The sequence below is a fragment of the Micrasema longulum genome, unplaced genomic scaffold (genome assembly GCF_059751315.1).
Source record: "Micrasema longulum isolate JH-2025_06_02 unplaced genomic scaffold, ASM5975131v1 h1tg002892l, whole genome shotgun sequence".
NCBI lineage: Eukaryota > Metazoa > Arthropoda > Insecta > Trichoptera > Brachycentridae > Micrasema > Micrasema longulum.
Window position 1 is genome coordinate 30,054 of NW_028280011.1, and position 21,778 is coordinate 51,831.

At 33.8% G+C, this 21,778-nt stretch overlaps 1 protein-coding gene across 1 annotated transcript; it reads right to left on the reverse strand.

The window, feature by feature from the left end:
• Positions 1 to 6,595: 6,595 nt before the first annotated feature.
• On the reverse strand, positions 6,596 to 20,178 carry LOC148271410 (uncharacterized). Its single transcript, XM_088241421.1, has 2 exons — positions 20,075 to 20,178; positions 6,596 to 7,144 (listed from the first exon to the last, which is right to left on the reverse strand). Exons 1-2 carry the CDS (start codon positions 20,123 to 20,125, stop codon positions 6,617 to 6,619), a joined length of 579 nt encoding a protein of 192 aa, XP_088097547.1. The 5' UTR covers positions 20,126 to 20,178; the 3' UTR covers positions 6,596 to 6,616.
• Positions 20,179 to 21,778: the final 1,600 nt, after the last annotated feature.

Here is a 21,778-nt window from a genome sequence, read left to right on the forward strand (position 1 = left end):
CCTGAGCAGCCTGGCAGTACCTACCGCATTGCAACAATTCACAAATTACATATTTAAATATAAAACTGACAGCTGTATTTTTTTTCTGAAAAACAAATGAATAGCTTCTGTGATCGGCGCGATAAACTAACAACGAAAAATAATATTTCTACCGCTATCTATATATAGTTACCGATAAAGTGATTATCATCACCGCATCCAATATCCAAAAATCTTGATACACAAAGCCGAATAAAGAAAAAGCCGAACACCCGCATCATTCCCGCACATAATATCTGGTGGAGCGAGGGAGAACACTTCTACATAGGTGAGTCGATGTCCATTGTAAATTAAGTGAAAAAAAACATGATTTCAAAATACTGGAAAAGCTTTTGCTGGATAAAATAATATTTACAACAACTAAATCAATAACACACGCCCAACATGGATTTGTTTCAAATAAATCGACACTTCCTAATTTATTACTATATCAAAATATTCTATCTGATGCACTATCCGAAAAAAACAAAATTGATTCTATTTACTCAGATTTTAGCAAGGTTTTCGACAAAGTAAACCATCAAATCCTAATTAACAAATTATAACAATCTGGAATGAAAGGTAATTTGCTAAATTAGTTTAAAACATACTTGTTCGATAGAAACCTGTCAGAGAAAATAAATTATATATTATTAAAAACAAATAAACAAAGAAACCATCTCGCCGTTTCCCCGTAGGGGTGGCAGAGAGGATAGAACGCCATATCACTCTATCTTGGCATACAGAACTACTTTTGACATGTCCATCTTCAAGTATTTGATGAATTTGATCATGCCATGTCTTTCTCGGTCTTCCTCGTTTTTTGCATCCATCAACATTCGCATCGTAGATCCTTTTAGCCGTTCTTTTGCTGTCCATTCGCTGTACATGTCCAAACCAACGCAGCACCCCTTTCTTGATTCTGTCGATAATGCATGTCTCAGCCTTACACACTTCACGGATCTCGACATTTGTGCACCTATCATACATCGTTTTACCACACATTCGCCTGAGGGATCGCATTTCAACAGCATTCAACCTACTTTCATAATAATTTTTCCAATTCTATACTGCTCCTATACATTGGAGTTGGCACTAGAACTCCGTTGTGAACTGCTAGTTTAGCCTCCTGCGATAAACATTTGTTCGCCAAAGTAGATTTCAGTGCACCGTTTACCCTGTTCCCGGCGCTCACCCTCCTTTTAATATCTTTCTCGGTCTTTCCATCCCTAGAAAACATACTTCCTAGGAACACAAATTCTTCTACCTGATTCAGAATATCTCCGTTCACACTGATCTCACATTTAGTTATATTTTCATCCCTTTCAAAAACCATCACTTTCGATTTATCAACATTCATAACCAAATGGCTTTTCTTGCATACATCGTAGACTTTTGTTACCAAGAATTGCGGGTCTCCTTTGCTGCTTGCAAGAAGCACGGCATCATCAGCATACAGAAGACAGTTTACAGTCATACCACTCATTTTTGCTCCCATTCTTGAATCTTTAAGTTCTTTCTTTCTTTCTTTATATTATCATATAAATTTAAATCAGTTAGTAGAGTACCTTAAGGCTCGCATCTTGGTCCAGTGTTGTTTTTAATATTTATAAATGATGTTTATGATATCTTTGATAGTGTACATGTTCTCATATTTGCAGATGATATGAAAATATTCAAAGAGATTTATTTTTTTTATTTTTTTTCTCATAAAAACATAACACATTATCTCATTTATACAATAGTTACAATATGTCGGAAGAAATATATACATTAAATGTGTCTCAATTACATTATGAGTATAACTTATATTATGACAATAATATTTACTCTTAAGTACTAGTTTTAGTCACAAAAAATTGAGTGTATCCGTTTTATTATTGTACATGTTAGTGGGGGTGAGTATATGTATAAATTTAGGGTGTGTGAGGATGTGTGTATATGTGTATGGGTGTGTGAGTATTGTATGTATGCGAGAGTACAAAAAACATGACGATTGCAAAATTTTGTCCCATATTTTGTCCAAATTTAACATCTGGTGCCAACAAAATAAATTGCAACTCAATGTAAGCTAATTTCAAGCTATGAGATTCTATAGAATTAAAAAACCTATTTTATTTCATTATTTATTAAATCAAATTAAAAATACTGATGTTTCTACCGTGAGCGATCTGGGTGGTTTGTTCGATTCGAAATTATTATTTAAAGAGCACATTATTAAAAAATCTAACAAAGCTGTAAAATTATTAGGATTTGTACTTAGAACCGGAAAAGATTTTAATAATATAAATACATTAAAATATCTTTGCACATCTCTAGTTAGGAGCCAGCCAACTGGATTATAATTCTCCAATATGGCCACCTTATCAAATTACTAACTCAGATTCTTTTGAGAGAATTCATAATAAGTTTCTTAGATAAATTAATTTTAAGATGGGTTTTTCTAGTAATCAATTAAATTATAACAAAATTCTAGACTCTCTTAAATTAACTAAATTGCAAGAACGAAGAACATCGACCGATTTTACGACTTTATATAAAATAATGAAACCAATGTTTGATACCCCCGATCTACTGAGGTTGATTTCATTCTATGTACCACCTAGGTTAAGCCGAACATTTACGATATTTTATTGTCAAAATTGTCGAACGGTAGCTCAATATAACTCACGTATTTTTAGATTACAGAATACAGGAAATGAATATGCATCATATTTTGATATTGACATTTAGTTTATCTCTGCCTAACTTAAAAAATAAAGTGACCAACATATTTTTATTAAAAAGAGCAAATCAACTTCAGGAGATAAAGTTAAAATGATTATAATTTGATTGGTAAATGTATTTTGTAATTGTATAATTACTTTGAAATATTAACAAATTACAACAGGGATGGAGAATACCTTAAATAAGCGAATATTGGAGTCTAGGCATTTACAGGGCTTATGACCTGTCATTGGCTGGTTTAAGAGGCCACTTTACACACTGTGTAACATTCACCATTCTGCCCATGTTTATTTATTTTATTTTATTTAAATCTTAAAGTAGGGCACACATATCATACATATTGTTATGTGTGTTCTAATAATAACATTGCAAATATATTTAATTTATAAATTGTTTATCACATATGTCTTGACCATTTTTTTAAATTTTGATATGTTTTTTTCTTCATAAATATTTTTTTCCATTTCGTAATACTTTTTAATTGCTTTAAATAAAATTGAATTTTGTGACTTTGCCTTTTTCCTAAATGGAAGTCTAATTTTGTTTTTTTCTCTAGTATTGTGATCGTGTTCATGCTGGTTCCGATCAATTTTTTTCCAAAATTCTGTTTTTTTATTAGAGTTTATAATTTTATGAACAAATATCATTGTATTGTAAAATATTCTTTGTTTATATGTTAATAATTTCATTTCATTTACCATCGACTTTACCCTCGTATATCTGTTTTTTTTCAAAATGATTCTAAAGGCTTTATTTTGCAATACAGTTAGTTTATCTATGTTTTTTTTGTTTGATAAAAATAAAATGCTACTACAGTAGTTAACGTGTGGTTCAATAATTGCTTTGTAAATAGTTTTGCAGGAGTCCTTATCAATAAATCTTCTGATTCTTCCCAAAATTGATATTTTTTTTGCTATCTTATTTATTACCATCTTAGCGTTTTGGTGAAATGTAAGTTTTGAATCCAACATTACACCTAAATATTTAATTTCATTTTTATATTGTTTAAACATCCACATTTCCTCAACTCTTCCATCTGATGACTTTTGTGAAGTAACAGAGCTGAAACCTATATTATGTGGGTGAGGTTCATCCGGCTGCGCCAAATCACCTACTAGGCAACGCGTAAATGTCCAAATGCTTGCAGACTGGCTGGATTTCCTCCTTAGGGAGTTGTTCAGATTTAAATGTTACACAGTGTGAAAAGTGGCCACTAAAACCAGTCGATGACTGGTCATAAGCCCTGTAAATGCCTAGACTCCCATATTCCCTTCTCAAAAATGTTTTCCCTTCCTGTTGCAACAAATGATTTAAAAAAAAAATTTTCACGTGTTCGTATTTGTTTGACGTTTAATCATCAGTGTGACTATAAATGAAACAAATTTTAGGTGCATGCATAAATTAACCACTCTCTAGGGGATCGAGAAGATTCAGAACAGCATCCCAGCCATGGCTCATCTGTGGACAGTCTTCCTCCATCTGGAACGGTCGTGTGCTGTTCTGTAGGTATTTGTCAGTGATAATTCTGATAATCCCGGCATTAAACACTACAAAAAATCCTATGTATATTAGAATGGGCCCATGATGTATGAAGTTTTTTATTTTATTAGACATGAAAGTGAAAGGGGTCTAAAAAGTTGCATTTTTGATCACATTGAACGTGAAAATTTAAAAAAAAATATTCCATACTACTTTTGGCCCACAACCGAGGTTTGAAGTTTATCACTGTCTGAACATTTTGTTAATTATCTATATTGATAAAATTATTTTTTTGTTGGTTGAGATATAATTTAATCGCATTACAAATTCGAACACGTTTTAAAACTACCGAAATGAAAAAAGTTTACACTCCGCGCAACTGATTCCGTTGAGCGCCCGGCGAATATTGACAAAAACAATGGCTCATTAAAACAATGCTACCCATTTATTACACAACAAAGTGCAACTCACGCCCTTAGATGCCTATTTAATAAGGTTTAATGCACATTAAAAATTTAATTGGACTGATTTTCTTACCTAAATACGAAACGACAGCCGGTTTAGTGCAAAAAATCGACTTTTTCAAAAACTTCTAGCCCTGATTGAGGGCCAAAAGTAGTATTAAATATTTTTTTTGATATTTTTCGCATTCTCAGTAATCTAAAAGACAACTTTTTAGACCTCTTTCATTTCAAAATTCGGAACAAAAAATTATCAGCCCACCCTAATGTATATGTTTTTACTATGAAAATTCACAGTTTTCTCCGAAGACGGCTCCTGCAATGGCAGCCAAAACGTGGGAACGAATCCAACTTACACGGGATCACCCAAAAAACAGGTTTATAAGAAAATATGTTTATCCGTTTCTCAAACGTATCGCTGTTTCCGTATTGTAACGCAATGTTTGCTTTATCTAAGATGCGCCAGAACTATGAGCTAGTAAGGAAATAACGCAAAGAAAGAGCTGACGAAAAGGCTCGGGAAGCAACTCTCAAAAAAACAGTTCCTGATTTTGCTGACTTTTCAAAAAGTTTTCTTCTCTTAGTTCCCTGTCAGGTATCCCCAACGTTGGCAATCACTCTGGCAAAAGTCTCCCTGTCCTGTGCTGCCCGGAAAATCTGCTCCACAGTCCTGAAGCCAGTCCAGTCTCGTGTGTTTCGCAGCCAGGACATCTGTCTTCTTCCAGCCCCTCTGTGACCCTCAATCTTGCCTTTCAGAATTAAATGAAGCAAGTGGAACTTTTCTCCACGCATTATATGCCCCAGATATGAAATTTTACGAACTTTTATGGTGGTTAAGAGTTCTCTGTTCGTTTTAGCTCGACTTAAGGCTTCTGAGTTCGTTATTAGGTCTGTCCAAGATATCTTAAGCATTCTGCGATGCAACCACATCTCAAAAGCTTCCAGCCTATTCATAGTGTTCGCTTTCAGAGTCCAAGTCTCACAGCCATACAACAATACAAACCACACATGGCATTTTACCAATCTTTGCCTTATTTTCAAGTTGAGATTAGCATTGCAGAAGAGGGATTTAATTTTATTAAAAGCAGCTCTTTCTGTTTCAATTCTGCATTTAATTTATATATCTGGGTCGAGGTCTCTGTTAGAATGCTGCCGAGGTATTTAGTGCAATAAGTTTTGCTAAGAGAAAAATAAGAAGCAGAACTTTACAGCTTTGGAATGATCGCTATTTAGCAGAACCCACAGTAATGGTAACAAAAATGTTTTTTCCATCTATTTACCGTGCTTTTGAATTCAGGAAACCGCAGCGTGCAGGATACGAACTTACATAAATCCTGAGAGGACATGGTGGATTTATAAGCTATTTACACAGATTCAAAATATCTGAGATCAACACTTGCCCATGCGATGATGTTACTCTCCAAGATGTCTCCGATCTATTGATGCATTGCCCCTTTTTTAGTCTGCAGAGAATGCAACTGGAGGCGTGATGCGGAAGTCTAAATGAGGATTTACACGATGTGAATGTAGTAATTAGTCATAAGGACTTGTCAAGAGAGGTAACATTATACATGACAGATAAAGTAAAGGCAATAAAAGGTATCAATGATAGCGGGACACCAAATGCCGAACACTCTTCAAGTGGATCGGAAGATCTGTTGACGAATTACGAATTGACGAGTTTTCTGTGGTTTCCTCGTCACTAGAGAAAATGCGGAGAAGCTCTTGAAACAGGTCACATTCGAAACATCCCACCGATCCTTACATAAAATAACCAAATAAAGTTTTTCGTTGAAGTAAATTTAATATATTTAAAAATATATATATATATATAAAAAAAAGGAAATAACTTGTCTGTTTATTATGCGACGGGACAAGGCGTGTTCTTTGGGCAAAAATAAACTAAAGTATTAATGTATAAAACAGTTTTATTAGTGGAGTATATTTGCAAACATTCCTTCAACTTTGTCTAGGATTGTCGGAGGTTTGGTCGGAGGTTTAGTCGGAGGTTTGGTCGGAGGAAGAGTCGTTTTTTTTTCAATAATTTTCTTGACTGCGTCACCAAGTTTGGTTAGAAAAGTCGGCGGTTTAGTCTTCGGCTCAATGGGCGTTGTCGGGACCGGTGCTTTAGTTGCTTCTGTGGTTGTTTTCGGGGCAGGAGTAGTTGTTGCCACCGTGGATGACGGAGTCGGTGGTTTGGTCTTCGGCTCGAAAATTCCCTTGAGGAGCGTTGCTATGATTGGCGCATGAGTTGGTTTTGTGGTTGTTTTCGGAGCAGGAGTAGTCGTTGTCGTGGTAGTAGTAGTCGTTGTGGTGGTAGTCGTTGTTGTGGTAGAAGTCGTGGTTGTGGATGTGGTAGTAGTCGTTGGTGTTGTCGAAGTAGTTGATGTGGTTGGAGTTGTCGGCGACAGCTTGTTAAATAAATCACCAATGATTGATGGACTGCAGTAAGAACATCCCTGAAAAAAAAAGAATATTGGTTTTGATACACAATATTCGTTATGTCCATTTCCATCAAAGGGAAGTAGTTTTGATTTTCTAACTCTTAGTGTTATAATTATTGACAAAAAATATTATTGTGCTAAAAATCCTTTCACCGTGGAATTCCAATTGAAATAGTTTATAACTTTTAAAAGACGGGTTAATTGGACATTTATGTAATTGAGGGTATTAGAAGCAAACTAAATCATCTTTACCAAAAACAGAAAATTAGTTATTGACGCCAAAAAATAAACTACATTCAAAAACCTACCTACCTAAATAATAGCGTAATTAAAAACCATCTCTTAATCTCGCAAAAACGGAATTCAATTATACTACTTGACACCGCAAACTTAGCATTCTCCATTAATTTTTTTCAAATATCTTAGTACTTCCTTCAATGGAGATTTTTAAGTTTGATTCTCATACCCTCAATTAATTTTTTGTTGACTTGTAGGAAGCCTTTACCTTTTATTTTATCCATTATTACTAATATTATTAATTTTTCCTTCATATCTGGCTACTTTCCAACCCAATAAAAATCTGCTTACATCATTCCACTTCCTAAAAACGGCTCCCCAGCATCCAAAAAAGATTATAGACACATTTGCGTTTGGCCTTTCATTTTCAAAGTTATTGAACGTATACCCCACAAACTAATTCATTGTTATCTGATACTCCATAATCAACTTGAACCCCTGCAATCTGGTTTTCGGGCTGGACAAAACACTACTTCCGTCTTAGTTAAAATAACGATATTAGACAATCAATCAATAATTAACGTCTAACGCTTTTGGTCCGACTTGATTTTCGTAGTGCTTTTAACTCTGTTGATTTTGACCTGCTTCTTGCCAGACTTAAGTCCTTCTATCTCCTTACGCGATAAATTAGTTCTTAATATATTTGCGTGGCCGTCAGCAATGTGTTAAAATGGCAGATGCCATTTAAAAATAAATTGATCTTACCGTCGGTATGCCACAAGGGAGGGTACTTTCTCCACTTTTATTTTCCCTTTTTATGAATCCAATAACAAAAAACCTCCCCTGTTCGCACCATTTATATGCCGATGATTTGCAATTGAACGTAGTAATGCAGGAAGCAGCCAGCCATAGAAAAGCGACACTGATATAATGGCACTTTTGTAAAAAGTGTGAATAATCAAATCTACACAACAGTCTGAATGTTTTTGCCTTTTTCAAATGATATATAAATAATACACTAGTAATACACTAGTTTTTTTATATTAAAAAATATTGAATTATGTATTTGACTAGTTTAAGTAGAAGTTTCAAAGTACCGTAAGATTTTTCTAGAACTGTGGGTGTTTCAAATTGAGAAATGCCGTTTTTGAGATCAACATTATTTTTAGAAGGAAATTGTCACAGTTTTTTATGTAAAAGCGACCTGGCTCTTTTTAGCAAAACATAGAATTGACTTTACTGGACCCGATACCACCGATATATTTTTTTTTCAAATGGTGGACTAGCTGCTTTTTGCATGACTTCAATTATATCTTTATTTCGAACCTAATGGCATTGTTAAAGCACATAAAGAAATGTCACTTGCACTCGAGCATATCTCTCCACGAATCAAAAAATGGACTTCTCATAAATCCAATGAAAACCCGAATTACGAATACGTAGGTACCTATTTACCAACGAAAAGTTTCAACATATTTTTACGTTTATCCGAACGGCTTTTACTAAATATTTTTTAGTAAAGTTTTGTATGTACACTTAATTATGTTTAATCTTAAGAGAAAACGCGGTCCGACTTTTCTTCATACAAACGTATTCACGTATTTTCTCTCTGAATTATGGTATTTCAATAACAACAACAACAAACTATCACGCCGTTTCCCCGTAAATATAGAGAGAGAGGATTAACGTCACATCACTTTATCTTTGCATTCAGATCTCGCTTCCTCTAAATTTATAGATCTTCTCATGCACGCGCGCCGATTATTCAGACTTTTGGCATATCTATCTTTTAGTTTTTTTTTATTTTATTTAAATAGTATAATTATACAATTTTACAATTAAAAAAAAAAATCACTTGTTATATTTTTACTAAAACTAAAATTCCACCAAGCCACTTTTTGTAGCTTGTTGGTGAAGATTATATTTATACTGACTTAATAATATTATTTACATTTATAAAAACAATGAATAACAGATCAAAATTAACAGCCGGAAAGATCAGAATAAACATGTTTATACAAATAATAATGTATAAATTTATTTTTTAAATACAAGAAAATATATGAAAAATTAAAATGTTTACACCTAAGCTATTATTCATATATAAACTCTCGATTGAAGTATTTGTTGGATTTGGTCATGCCATGTCTTTCTCGGTCTTCCTCTATTTCTGCATCCATGACCATTCGCATTGTAAATATTTTTAGCCGTCCTTTCGTTGTCCATTCGCTCTACGTGTCCAAACCAGCGCAGAGCTCTTTTTTACACATTATAGATATTTACAATTGGAGTGACTCTATATTGTTTCGTTTTTTTTTAAAAATGGTTTATTATGGGAACTAGAACCACCCAAAGCTGTTAAAAAGCACAGTTTTATTTGCTGTTTTCAGGCGCCCCGCGCAATTTTATTCTGATACTCTGTCTAAAAAAAAAACAAAAACTGTCCAGTTTTGAGGCGCGGAAAACGGTAGAGCGAAAAGTCGATTTTGTCTATTCTAACAAAAGGTCTGACATGCAGTTGTCTTTTTCGCACAGTATAGGGAAGGCATCTGCAAGACAGTGACAGGAAAATAATGTTCGAACACCTATTTATCAAATTTCTCTGTCCTCACAATTTATCTAAACCGAAGTATTTTATTTATTTATTTTATATACGGCCTAAGCCAATTACAACAGTTACATGAAGAATCATAAATGCAAGAAACTGAACAAAAAGAACATAAAACTATTTAGCAAAGACAAACAAGGGCAAAACAATAATTGTATACCATATATTAAAAAAAACGAAAGACCTACAACTTTGAGCTATACCATGAGAATCCAACTTCATCCCACACTGTTTAGTCGCGAAGAGATATACGAAAAGCCGGAAGATCTATCCCAAAGAATTCCAAGTCGTGTGATGAATTGACTAATCTACACATTCTGGACATTGGGGCATAAAAACCAAAGTTGCTTTTAGAAGATTTTATAAATAGCAGATTTTGACTTCTGGTGACGCGGTTGGGAACATGAAAAGAAATTGATCGCAACAGAGATGGGACATCACTTAAAGCATTAAGTATTTTGAAAATGCATATAAGGCCCATCTCAGTTCTACGTCTCTCCAATGAAGACAGATTAAGAGATTGCTCTATTTCAAAATAGGAATAATGACCCCTTTGTAATCCGAGCAACCATGCCCTTTTCTTAGAAAACGGTGTTGGACAGACTCGATATGGTCAATATGAGTCCTGTAGAATGGAGACCAAATAGGAGAAGCGTATTCTAGATGGGGTCGAACTAGTGAGCAATAAAGTGTTTTGATGGTATTAATATTTTTGAAGTCCGCCGTCACTCTATTGATAAAACCGAGAAGTTTGAGAGATTTGTTTAGAATATTATCAATGTGTTCGCGATAGGAGAGTTTACTATCTAAAGTAATGCCAAGATCATTTATTGACGAAACCATTGAAAGGGAAGTATTTTTTAGTTAGTAGTTAGTATACGTACATATTATCTAATTTGGACTAAATACAATAATTGATATCAAACTTTCGATTGTTTTTATTTAATCAATTTAGCAAGAACTCAAATCTAGCAATAGCAAAGCATTGCAGGGTTCAGCTCGTTGTCCATAAAATAAAATTGATTTTTCTGTACGAAATGTTTAAGAAAATTTGAAATTTGTTTGCTGGTAACATGTTTCGAAACATATTTGATTAGAATGTTCTATTGTTTATACAGAAAAGACGATTATATTTAATAGACTATTGAACATAACCGTGTAAGGCCCTGGGCTAGTATTCCAAACGAAATTATAGCGCGGTATAGCGCGTTTTTACGTACTAAATACGGATTATAGCGCGCTGTAAACGCGTTCGGAATACCAGCCCTGGTATATTAAATAATAAATAATAAATAATGATGTAAGTCAACATATCATTTTTTTGTAAAAATATTACTTTTTCAGCTGTTTCAACAGTAATAAATAATATTTTCAATTGTACTCTTGTATGCATAAAGATAAATATAAAGAAAATTCGCATTCACAAGCCATTGTTTAATTGTGTCCAACATCAGCCTGACCATCAGCCACCGCATTCTTATTTTTAGAGGCAGGGGTCAGTGCTTTGCAAGGTCCTAACGTCACCGCGACCTGTGACGATATATTGTGACGCGTCCCCGTGAACAGTTCTCGCCCTCCAAACCTAGGTCAATGAAGAACCCGGCTATTGTGTGAAAGGCTAGAGTTTACATTTTGCTAAATCTCCCCCTCCATGTCCAGATTCGTAAAGTATCGGGCTATTAAAATTAAAATTGATTCATAAATTAGCCATTGATGTAATTGTAGACGAAGAATTTAAGCTTGAAAAAAACTGTAGTAAACGTGAACACAAAAACGTGAAAAATATCATGTACAATCTTTTAAAACGAAAAAACGACAATCGAGACTAATAAACCATGGACTGAAATTATACAATAAACTACCAGACAAAATTAAACAAAGGACTCGGACAACCTTTACAAAATACGTTAAAAATATTATTATTACCAGTAGAATGTGAATATTAAAAGTAAAAATATTTTGTTGAATGTATGCAGCGTTGCTAGACCCGATCAAGCGAAAAAAGGTAGGTTCAGAAAAATAAATCGGTAGATTTCGGTAGATTCGGGAGAGGGGGTAAGAAGGGAGATGGGGGCAAAAAAAAAATTGACAGTTGTTCGAAATTAAAGCGCCGTTTTGCCTAAGGCCGTTGCTTTAAATAGTTGAAAACGCTTGGTAAATGAACAATTGAAAACCAAAAGGACCGCAATAAGTGAATCACCAAAATATAGTATAATGTCTTCTTTTTCTTACAGAAAAATGTAAATACAATATTTCATTTCAATACTCAAATATTCATTCAAGAAAAGGAATATTTGAGTTGGTTCTAATAAAAAATAAAAATATAATACATAGATTAAAATTCAAAATATTATTTTATCGAATGAATGACACAATTTTATCAAAATATATAGTATTTTTATTGTCAAACAAAGAAATAATTAACGTTTTAAAGTTCTTTCAGTTCAATTTAAAACTTAATAAAAACTGCTAATTGCTGAAGTACTGAACAAATTATTAAAACAATGATCAACTAAATTTAAATAGATATTTAACTGAAGATGAAACCATTTATATTATTTTCAAATGAAAAGTGATCCCTCTACATTTCACTTCATAAAAAAGACATATTTACATTTTTCAATAATGTCATGAAATTCTATGCCATGATTTATTTTACCATATTATATTCAACAATACTAGCCAATTCCATAGTTAATATATCATTCATTGTATACTTATGTACGTTTTTTAAATAAGCAACTGATGGCAATAGAAGTAAGCAAACAAGCAATAAATTATTATAATATGAATTCGTTTTATTTTTCATTGAAATTTTGTTCAGTGGAAAAAAACAAGGAAATGTATAAAAATCGGTAGAATTTAAATCGAATTCGGTAGATCGGTAGATTGCTCCCAAAACCGGTAGATCTACCGAAAAATCGGTAGATCTGGCAACGCTGAATGTATGTAACCCGTAAGGGTTTATCAATGAAAAATTTAAATAAAAAAAATAAAAAAAATTAGAAGCCAATCATCCAGACATAAGCTGGATGTTTTTAAGTGTTAAAAATACATTCACGGAGACTGGACCGCTTTTCACGGGAAAACCACGAACTTACTGCGTGATATTGAATTATTGGCCCATTTCACACCGCGCCAAAAATCTACACGGCATGATAAAATATACGGACGATCGATATTTATTATTTTCCAATTATTTGTTTATTTAATGCCTGGCCAATGCAATACCCAGTACACCATGAGACCGACTGATTTCCAGTCAATTTTCTTTGGCAGGATTTTTACCTGAGAGTACTCGCTAAATTTAAATAATGATTTAGATATAATTATCATTAAAATCTTTTTTCTTTTTATTTTATTATTTTAATCGGGTGGTGGTCCCGTGGCTAGTGTTGCGGACTCACGGATTAGAGGTCTGAGGTTCAAACCCCAGATTGATTTCCATTTTGTAATAGTGAGTTATTTAAAACTTGTTGAAAATGGTCACCAAAATTGAAATATTTGGGTAAATTATAATAACGCCAATTTCCTTTTTTTTATAATTGATATTGGCGTTTATATTGCTAGTTTTATTAAAATCATTAAATATGGAGTTTTCAAAAAAAAAATACTAAAAATATTATCAAATTAGGTACACACGAATCTAATAAATGTCTATCCACTATAAATTTACCGAGCCGTTTAGATTAAGATGATATGTGTAAAATAGACCATTCTCCCTAGGATGTCATGCGGCTGGTTTGTTTACTTGGACGTTCTTGAAATAATGAACAGACTTGAGATTAATAGGTGCGAAGGTTTTCAGTCACTGTAATTAATATGTTTCCTTTTTTGGGTGATATTGTGTGTGTTGGATTAGTTCCGACGTTTTGGCTACCATTGCAGGAGCCATCTTCAGGGCAAACGTGTTTACCCTAAAGTTTACCCCGAAGATGGCTCCTGCAATGGTAGCCGAAACGTCGGAACAAATCCAACACACACGGTATCGCTTCAAAAAGAAACAGACAGACTTTAGTTTAATCAACAATGTTTTGAGTATGTCCAAACTTCTAAGGGTTCCTCCCGCCCGTCTACAAACATTTGTACATACTTAAAATATTGTGATACTAAAGTTCCTTTAGCGTACATTGAAAATCTGTTACATATAAATTAAATGTATAACATAAGAACGAAGCAAAAAGTGCTAAAAATCGTCAAATTTACTAACAACAATATTTTGAGTTTGTCCAAATTTTTGTAGACAAGGACTGGATTCAACTCCCTGGGGAGCTGTTTATATTAACATATTACAAAAGAGATGAAGAACATTTAAGAGAAGGCAGTATAGAAGTCTAGTCTAAAAAAACAAATGGTTTCTTACATCTGCAGGGGAGAAGCGAGGGGGGCGTGGCAGCGCCGTCGGTGGTGTATCAGACTCCCCCCTTCCCTTCCTCGTTTCTCCCCTGCTGAGGTAAGCAACCATTTGGTTTTTTTTATATTTTATTATTTGAAATTTTATTCGTTCTAAAAATTTATTTTTAAGTGCCAATATGTCTTCTTGCTCATACTGATCACCGTGGTTTTGGATGTGACAAGGTTTAATGAACACCCGGTATTTAGATAAACGAAACAACACAAAGAGACAGTTAAGTTTCAATATATAATCGATTTCAATATCTTAATCTGTCTTCATTGGAGAGACATAGAACTGAGATGGACCTTATATGCATTTTCAAAATACTTAATGCTTTAAGTGATGTCTCATCTCTGTTGCGATCAATTTCTTTTCATGTTCCCAACCGTGTCACCAGAAGTCAAAATCTGCTATTTATTAAATCTTCTAAGAGCAACTTTTGTTTTTATGCCCCTATGTCCAGAATGTGTAGATTAGTCAATTCATCATACGACTTGGAATTCTTTGGGATGGATTTTCCGGCTTTTCGTAGTTCTCTTCGCGACCAAAACAGTGTGGGATGAAGTTGGATTGGCATGGTTTAGCTCGAAGTTTTATGTTTTTCATTTTTATGAATATATTGTATGCCATTATTGTATTGCCCTTGTTTGTCTTTGCTATATAGTTTTACGATCTTTGTTTTCTGTTTTTTGTATTTATATGTTTCTTTGTGTAACTGTTGTAATTGGCTTAGGCCGTATATCACAAATAAATAAATATAAATACATATTCTAAAAATAATTAAAAAAATAAACACAAATAAAATAATATTGTCAGTTCCATATACTGCTGTCTTCCGTGTACTCATTTAGTCCATAATAGGCCTCTTTTAGAAGTACGTCTTTTATACAAATTTTGAATTTATTGTCCGTCATATTTCGGACACTGTCGGGAATCCTATTGTTGAAGCGTACGCGGGTCCAACAAACGATGTGCTTACCTAACTTTTTAATTTTGGGATTACTAATTTGTCTTAGAGAACACAATATCGCCAAAACTCTTTACGCTAGCCTAAGAGGATGTATTTAAAACACTTAATTGGGAAAATAAAGGTGTTAAGATAGATGGCATGTACTTGAGTCACTTCAGATTCGCAGATGATATAGTAGTCATAAATAAAGACATGAATGAACTAGGCGAAATGATTATGGAACTACGTGAGGCTTCAAAGAGGATTGGTTTGGAAATGAATATTCATAAAACAAAGATTATGAGTCCAACAGGACGAGACATTTTCTTTAACGATAATAAAATCGAAGTGGTCGATGAATACATTTATCTAGGACACAAAGTCAAACTTGGTAAAGATAACCAGACAGTGGAGTTACCAAGAAGAATAGGGCTAAGTTGGGCTGCTTTCGGCAAACTTAAATCCATATATGCTTGAAAAGACAAAAATATGAATCGTGCATATTGCCGGTGACAAAATATGGACTAGAAACCATGTCTATAACACAAAAAAGTAGACAGAAATTTAAATGCACGCAACGATCCATGGAAAGACAGATGCTCGGTGTATGTCTAAGAGACATTATAAGAAATTAAGAAATAAGGCGCCGAACCGGAGTCGTGGATATCATGGACCGTGCAGCGAAATTGAAATGGCAGTGGGCAGGACACTCGGCGAGACAAAATGATGGCAGGTGGACACCCAGAATAATAAAGTGGAGACCGTGGGCAAACAAAAGAAGTGTTGGAAGGCCACAGAAAAGATGGGTCGACGACATTGCCTCTATCGCCAGTAAAACGTGGATGATGAAAGCGGGTGATAGGAAGAAATGGAGACGTTTGGAAGAGGCCGCCATCCAGCATTGGAGAGAATAAGGCTGTAGAAGAAGAATTTGTCTTTATTTTTGGTTTTATATTTATGTTTGTCGTTATTTTTTTGAAAGAGAGAAATAGTTTTACGCAAATGCATGATATTATCATAAATATACCGGCTTTATACCGTCGTAATGTTCATTTCTTTAAAAAGCTTTCTTAAAGAATGCAAAACTATTTACAAAGCAATTATTGAACCACACGTTAACTACTGTAGTAGCATTTTATTTTTATCAAACAAAGAAAACATAGATAATCTAACTGTATTACAAAATAAAGCCTTTAGAATCATTTTGAAAAAAAAACAGATACACGAGGGTAAAGTCGATGGTAAATGAAATGAAATTATTAACATATAAACAAAGAATATTTTACAATACAATGATATTTGTTCATAAAATTATAAACTCTAATAAAAAAAACAGAATTTTGGAAAAAAATTGATCGGAACCAGCATGAACACGATCACAATACTAGAGAAAAGAACAAAATTAGACTTCCATTTAGGAAAAAGGCAAAGTCACAATATTCAATTTTATTTAAAGCAATTAAAAAGTATTAAGAAATGGAAAAAAATATTTATGAAGAAAAAAACATACGAGTATCAAAATTTAAAATAATGGTCAAGACATATGTGATAAACAATTTATAAATTAAATATATTTGCAATGTTATTATTAGAACACACATAACAATATGTATGATATGTGTGCCCTACTTTAAGATTTAAATTTCACTTTTTTGATTGAATCAGCATCAGAATCGAAGAGTAACTTTTTTGCCTTTTTTTTTTTTAAAAAGAAATATTTGCGTTCTTATGATTTACCCAAATATTTAATTCTGAGGGCCATTTTCAACGAGTTGTAAATAACTCACTTTTAGAAAATGGAATCAAGTTGGGGTAAAGTGGGATTCGAACCACAGACCTTCGGTCCGTGAGTCCGAGACACTAGCCACCGGACCACAACCCAATCTTTGCAACCCAAACTTGATCATTTTTGTTACATGAAGGTAAGATGATCAGTCTTACACACTTTTGAAGAAATATTTCATGTCAACCGCGCCGGGAATCGAACCCCAGACCTCTTGCATGGTAGGCAAACGCGCCGACCAGTACACCACGATGCCGACAATATAATAAATATATAATAACTTCCAGCTATGGGAGATTGACACTTTGGACATTCCAAATTCTATTGAATGCTGTACTTAATTAAAAACACATTTTTTTTACTTATGGCACCCTTGACGGGAGGAGGTGCCATATATCGCGATGCAATATCTGTACCTTCAAGCTGAAATGCTGGAAGTCACATTTGGTCAATTGTTCAGGAGAACGGTTTGAAATTGTAAAGCTGTTTCAAATGTATCTCTACTACTACTACTACCATCACGCCATTTCCCCGTAGGGATAGGCAGAGACAATGGACCGACACACACGTCTATTCTAGCATACAATCCTAGCCTCTTCCACATTCATACATCTTGTCATACATGCCCTTCGGTTCTGTCTGCTTTTGACATGACCAGACTTAAGATTTTGGTTTATCTGATCATGTCACGTCTTCCTTGGTCGTCCTCGTCTCACGTTGCCGTTCATTTTCGCCATATATAATTGTTTTACCATTCTTTCGTCGTCCATTCGTTCTACGTGACCGAACCATCTCAGAGACCCTTTCTTAATCTTATCAATTATACTTGACTCAGATTTACACTCTCGCCTGATTTCATCATTCGTAACCCTGTCATACATTGATTTCCCACACATTCGTCTAACAGATCGCATTTCCATTCATCCTTCCTCTGCCAGTTACATGTTTCACTTCCAAATATAAGTGTTGGGACTAAAACTCCGTTGTGCACTGCCAGTTTAGCTTCGATCGACATATTTTTATTAGAAATTACTGTGCTTAGTGCTCCGTTCATTTTGTTGCCAGCATTCACTCTTCTTTCAACATCTTTTTCTACTCTTCCATCTCTTGAAAACATGCTTCCCAGATACACAAATTCTTCTACTTGCTCGAGACATTCGTTGTTTACATTTATTATGCAGTCAGTAACCTCACTTCCCCTTTCAAATACCATCACTTTTGACTTACTTTCGTTCATCGCCAGTTCGCTATCCAGGCATACATCATACATTCTAGAGACTATTTGCTTCAAATCACCCTTGCTGCTTGCTAACAGAACTGCATCATCAGCATACAACAAGCAGCTTACTGAAAAATTATCCATTTTTGCTCCAATACCTCCAAGTCCAAACGCAATTTATTGCTGGTTTTTAGGATTTATAAGCTTTTGATAAGAATATTTAAGAAAAAAACTTTTAAAATATGGACTATCAAATAACTATGGGACTTTAATGTATTTTGTTCTCTTCTAGCCCTTATTCCCCCTCGGACTATAGTATAAAAAGTAATGTAGAATATTGAATGAAAAATAATGTATTTATAAAACTTTCTTTGGGAAAAAACATTAAATTACGTGGGATTAATTAAAACATTAATTATTTGTGAAAATAACTGGTAATTATAAATTTAATGACAATGAAGGAATGGAGTCAATGTTAAAAATCAAAAGTCTACGAAAACGTAGAAATAGCATTGACTCCATATTTATGTTTAATTTGCTGGATGGATTAATTGATGTACCATCGTTACTGGAACAAGTGGCATTCAATGTTCCGATCCGCCGATTGCGAAATAATAATGCGCTGTTCCTCGATCAGCACAGCGCAAACTATGGCTCGCGTGCACCAATGTCCCGATTGTGTCGTATTGTAAACTCGAGACAAGATCTGGACGTTTTTGGTGCAAGTATTTATAGATTTGAAAATTCACTACGACAGACCGGATCTTGTCTTGAGGTAGAATTATTTTTTTTTGTCCTAGATTAAATTTTATTTAATTAGTGCCTGTATTAATTAAAAGAAATTGTATTTACCATTGTTAGAAAAGACTGCATAAGTCCGTCAAATAAATAAATAAGTAAACAGTACAATATTTGAGTTTGTCCAAATGTTCGTAGACAAAAGACTGGATTTCACCCCCTTGGGAGTCATTAAGATTAACAAATTACAACAGGGATGGATAAAACCTTAAATAAGGGAATATGGAAGTCTAGGCATTTACAGGGCTTATGACCCGTCATTGGCTGGTTTACGTGGCCACTTTAGACACTGTGTAACATTCACCATTTTGCCTATGTTTGAACATCCATATTTCTTTAATTCTTCCATTTGTTTATTTTAGTGAAGTTAAAGAGCTGAAACCTTTATTGTTGTGAAGAGATTCATCTGACTGAATTGAAAAATACATTATAATTACGCGTCAAGCGAATCAGAGGAGAGTTCTGTGCATAGTTGGTGCGAACTGTAGGTACATGGAAAAGAGATAGATTCGTGTGACGGGTGCGGTAGCCGGGTACGTTAAGGGCCAACTCAGAAACCAGGACAGGCCTATCAAGACGTCCATGAAGAATATTATGGAAAATCCCCATATCTAATATTATGTTTATGACAAGAAGTTTTATAGTTAAGGTCCGTGAATCTGGATCTCCAATTGAAACGTCTCAAAAATGTTTTCTGAATATTTTCAAGCCTTATCTTGTGTATGGAATACTGAGGAGACCACACAGCACACAGAGGAGGCATATTCAAGGAGACTGCGAATTAAAGCGGAATAAATCAATTTGATACTACGAGTACCAATATCATTAAAAACTTGGCAAGTGCAGATAACAAAACCTAAGTTTCTGTGTGCCCGGCTCTTTATCGTACAGATTTATATCAGTTATATCCTTCAAACTCTTGTTATATATATCAGCTGATTAATGTTTCACTCACCAAAAGGATGAAAAATAACGCAAAGAAGATGCTTCTTTTTGACATGATCATTTTGGTGCCAATTTCGCCGTAGTTCTTATTTAGTCGGTGATAGAGTTACCACTAAATCAGTACCATGCATCTTTATTTCAGCTGTCACCTCATATTTACACAGTTGTTCAATCTAAAGAAAATCAAGGATGCATATATTTTTATCAACAGTTATCTTTGGTTTTTGTACCGTCAGCATAACGATGGAAGTTAATTGATTTATCTTCATAATAATAAAATGAATAAAACAACTTTGTTTTTAACCGCTAATTTTTATTTTTCACCGACCGGTTTCAAAGCAAAACATTAACGACATAATACACAGTGACATAATGAGAAAAAAAACAATCTATGCGGACGACTTAGGAATTTTATATGAAAACAAAAATGACATTGAAACGACTAAAACCATCAACAATGACGTGCAAAAACTATTAGAATGGACAAACAAAAACTTCTTAACACTAAATGCCAAGAAATGCAATATAATACATTTCCAAACACAAAAGAAGAACCATAACATGAACATAAAAATAAACAACGAAACTCTTAAAGAACTAGAACATGTGACTTACCTAGGACTCACAATGGACAGACAATTCAAATGGACAAAACACGTAGACGGACTCACTAAAGTAATGGCATCACTACATAGCCTCTTCTACAAAATTAAAGATTTTACACCAAGAAAGGAAAAATTATGATGCACGAAGCCTATGTCAAAAGTAAATTGAGTTACGTGATCACCTTCTGGGGAACTGGTAACAAGACAGACATAACAAGAATACAAAGACAACAAAATAAAATTCTTAAACTAACATACAACCTACCCTACCTGACCTCTACGACTGAACTGTACAAAAAAACACACCAGTTTGACATAAACTACTTGACTAAAATTGAGACCTTAAAAATTGTGCACAAAATAACACTGGGAAACATACAAGACGACGACATAATATTAGTGAAAAATGCTGACATACACAAATATAACACCAGACAACAACAACACTATCATATTGAAAAAGCAAAGACAAACACAGGACAGTCAAAAATACTACATAATGGACTTAAACACTACAACGACCTACCTTACTACTTGAAAACTTTTACTGGAGACAAATTTAAAATCCATCTGAAAAAGCACATGATGACTGAACTAACTAGACTAGACGAGACATAAAATGACTAGACAATATAAAATTTCTAATGTAACCCTAACGGGTTTTTTGAAAATTGTAAATAAATAAAAAAAAGAAAAAAAAAGAGAAATAATTAATTTTATTTATTTCTCATAAGATTTCCTTTACATTATTTTTATATTATGTCCCAGTACATAATAAATAAATATAATACAATAAAAAACACTGTATGGATATAAACATAAAATATAAATAGCAGACATGCAAAAATAATTCCGAGTTCAAATATACTACTGTTTTGGTGGGGTGACCATCTCGAGGCAGTTCTCGGGACCCAAATCCAGAAGCCATTTTTTAACAAATAATTTAAATTCATGTTTATTTGTATTAAATTTTAGATCAAGAGGTAGTGTTGTAAATTTTGGGGGCAAAGTACACGTGACTCTGACCAAACGATGTTGTTAATTTAGGTGGCACGAAAAGTCGTGTCTTTTTTATCTTGTTTTATAGATTGTATTATATTTACTCCGTT

What these genes read in the sequence shown, in the direction of transcription:
- LOC148271410 (XM_088241421.1), bottom strand. Translation starts at nt 20,125, where the DNA reads ATGATCATGTCAAAAAGAAGCATCTTCTTTGCGTTATTTTTCATCCTT. An exon ending in CGTTATTTTTCATCCTTTTG is followed by an intron (nt 7,145 to 20,074) that starts GTGAGTGAAACA and finishes TTTTTTTTTCAG; the next exon opens with GGATGTTCTTACTGCAGTCC.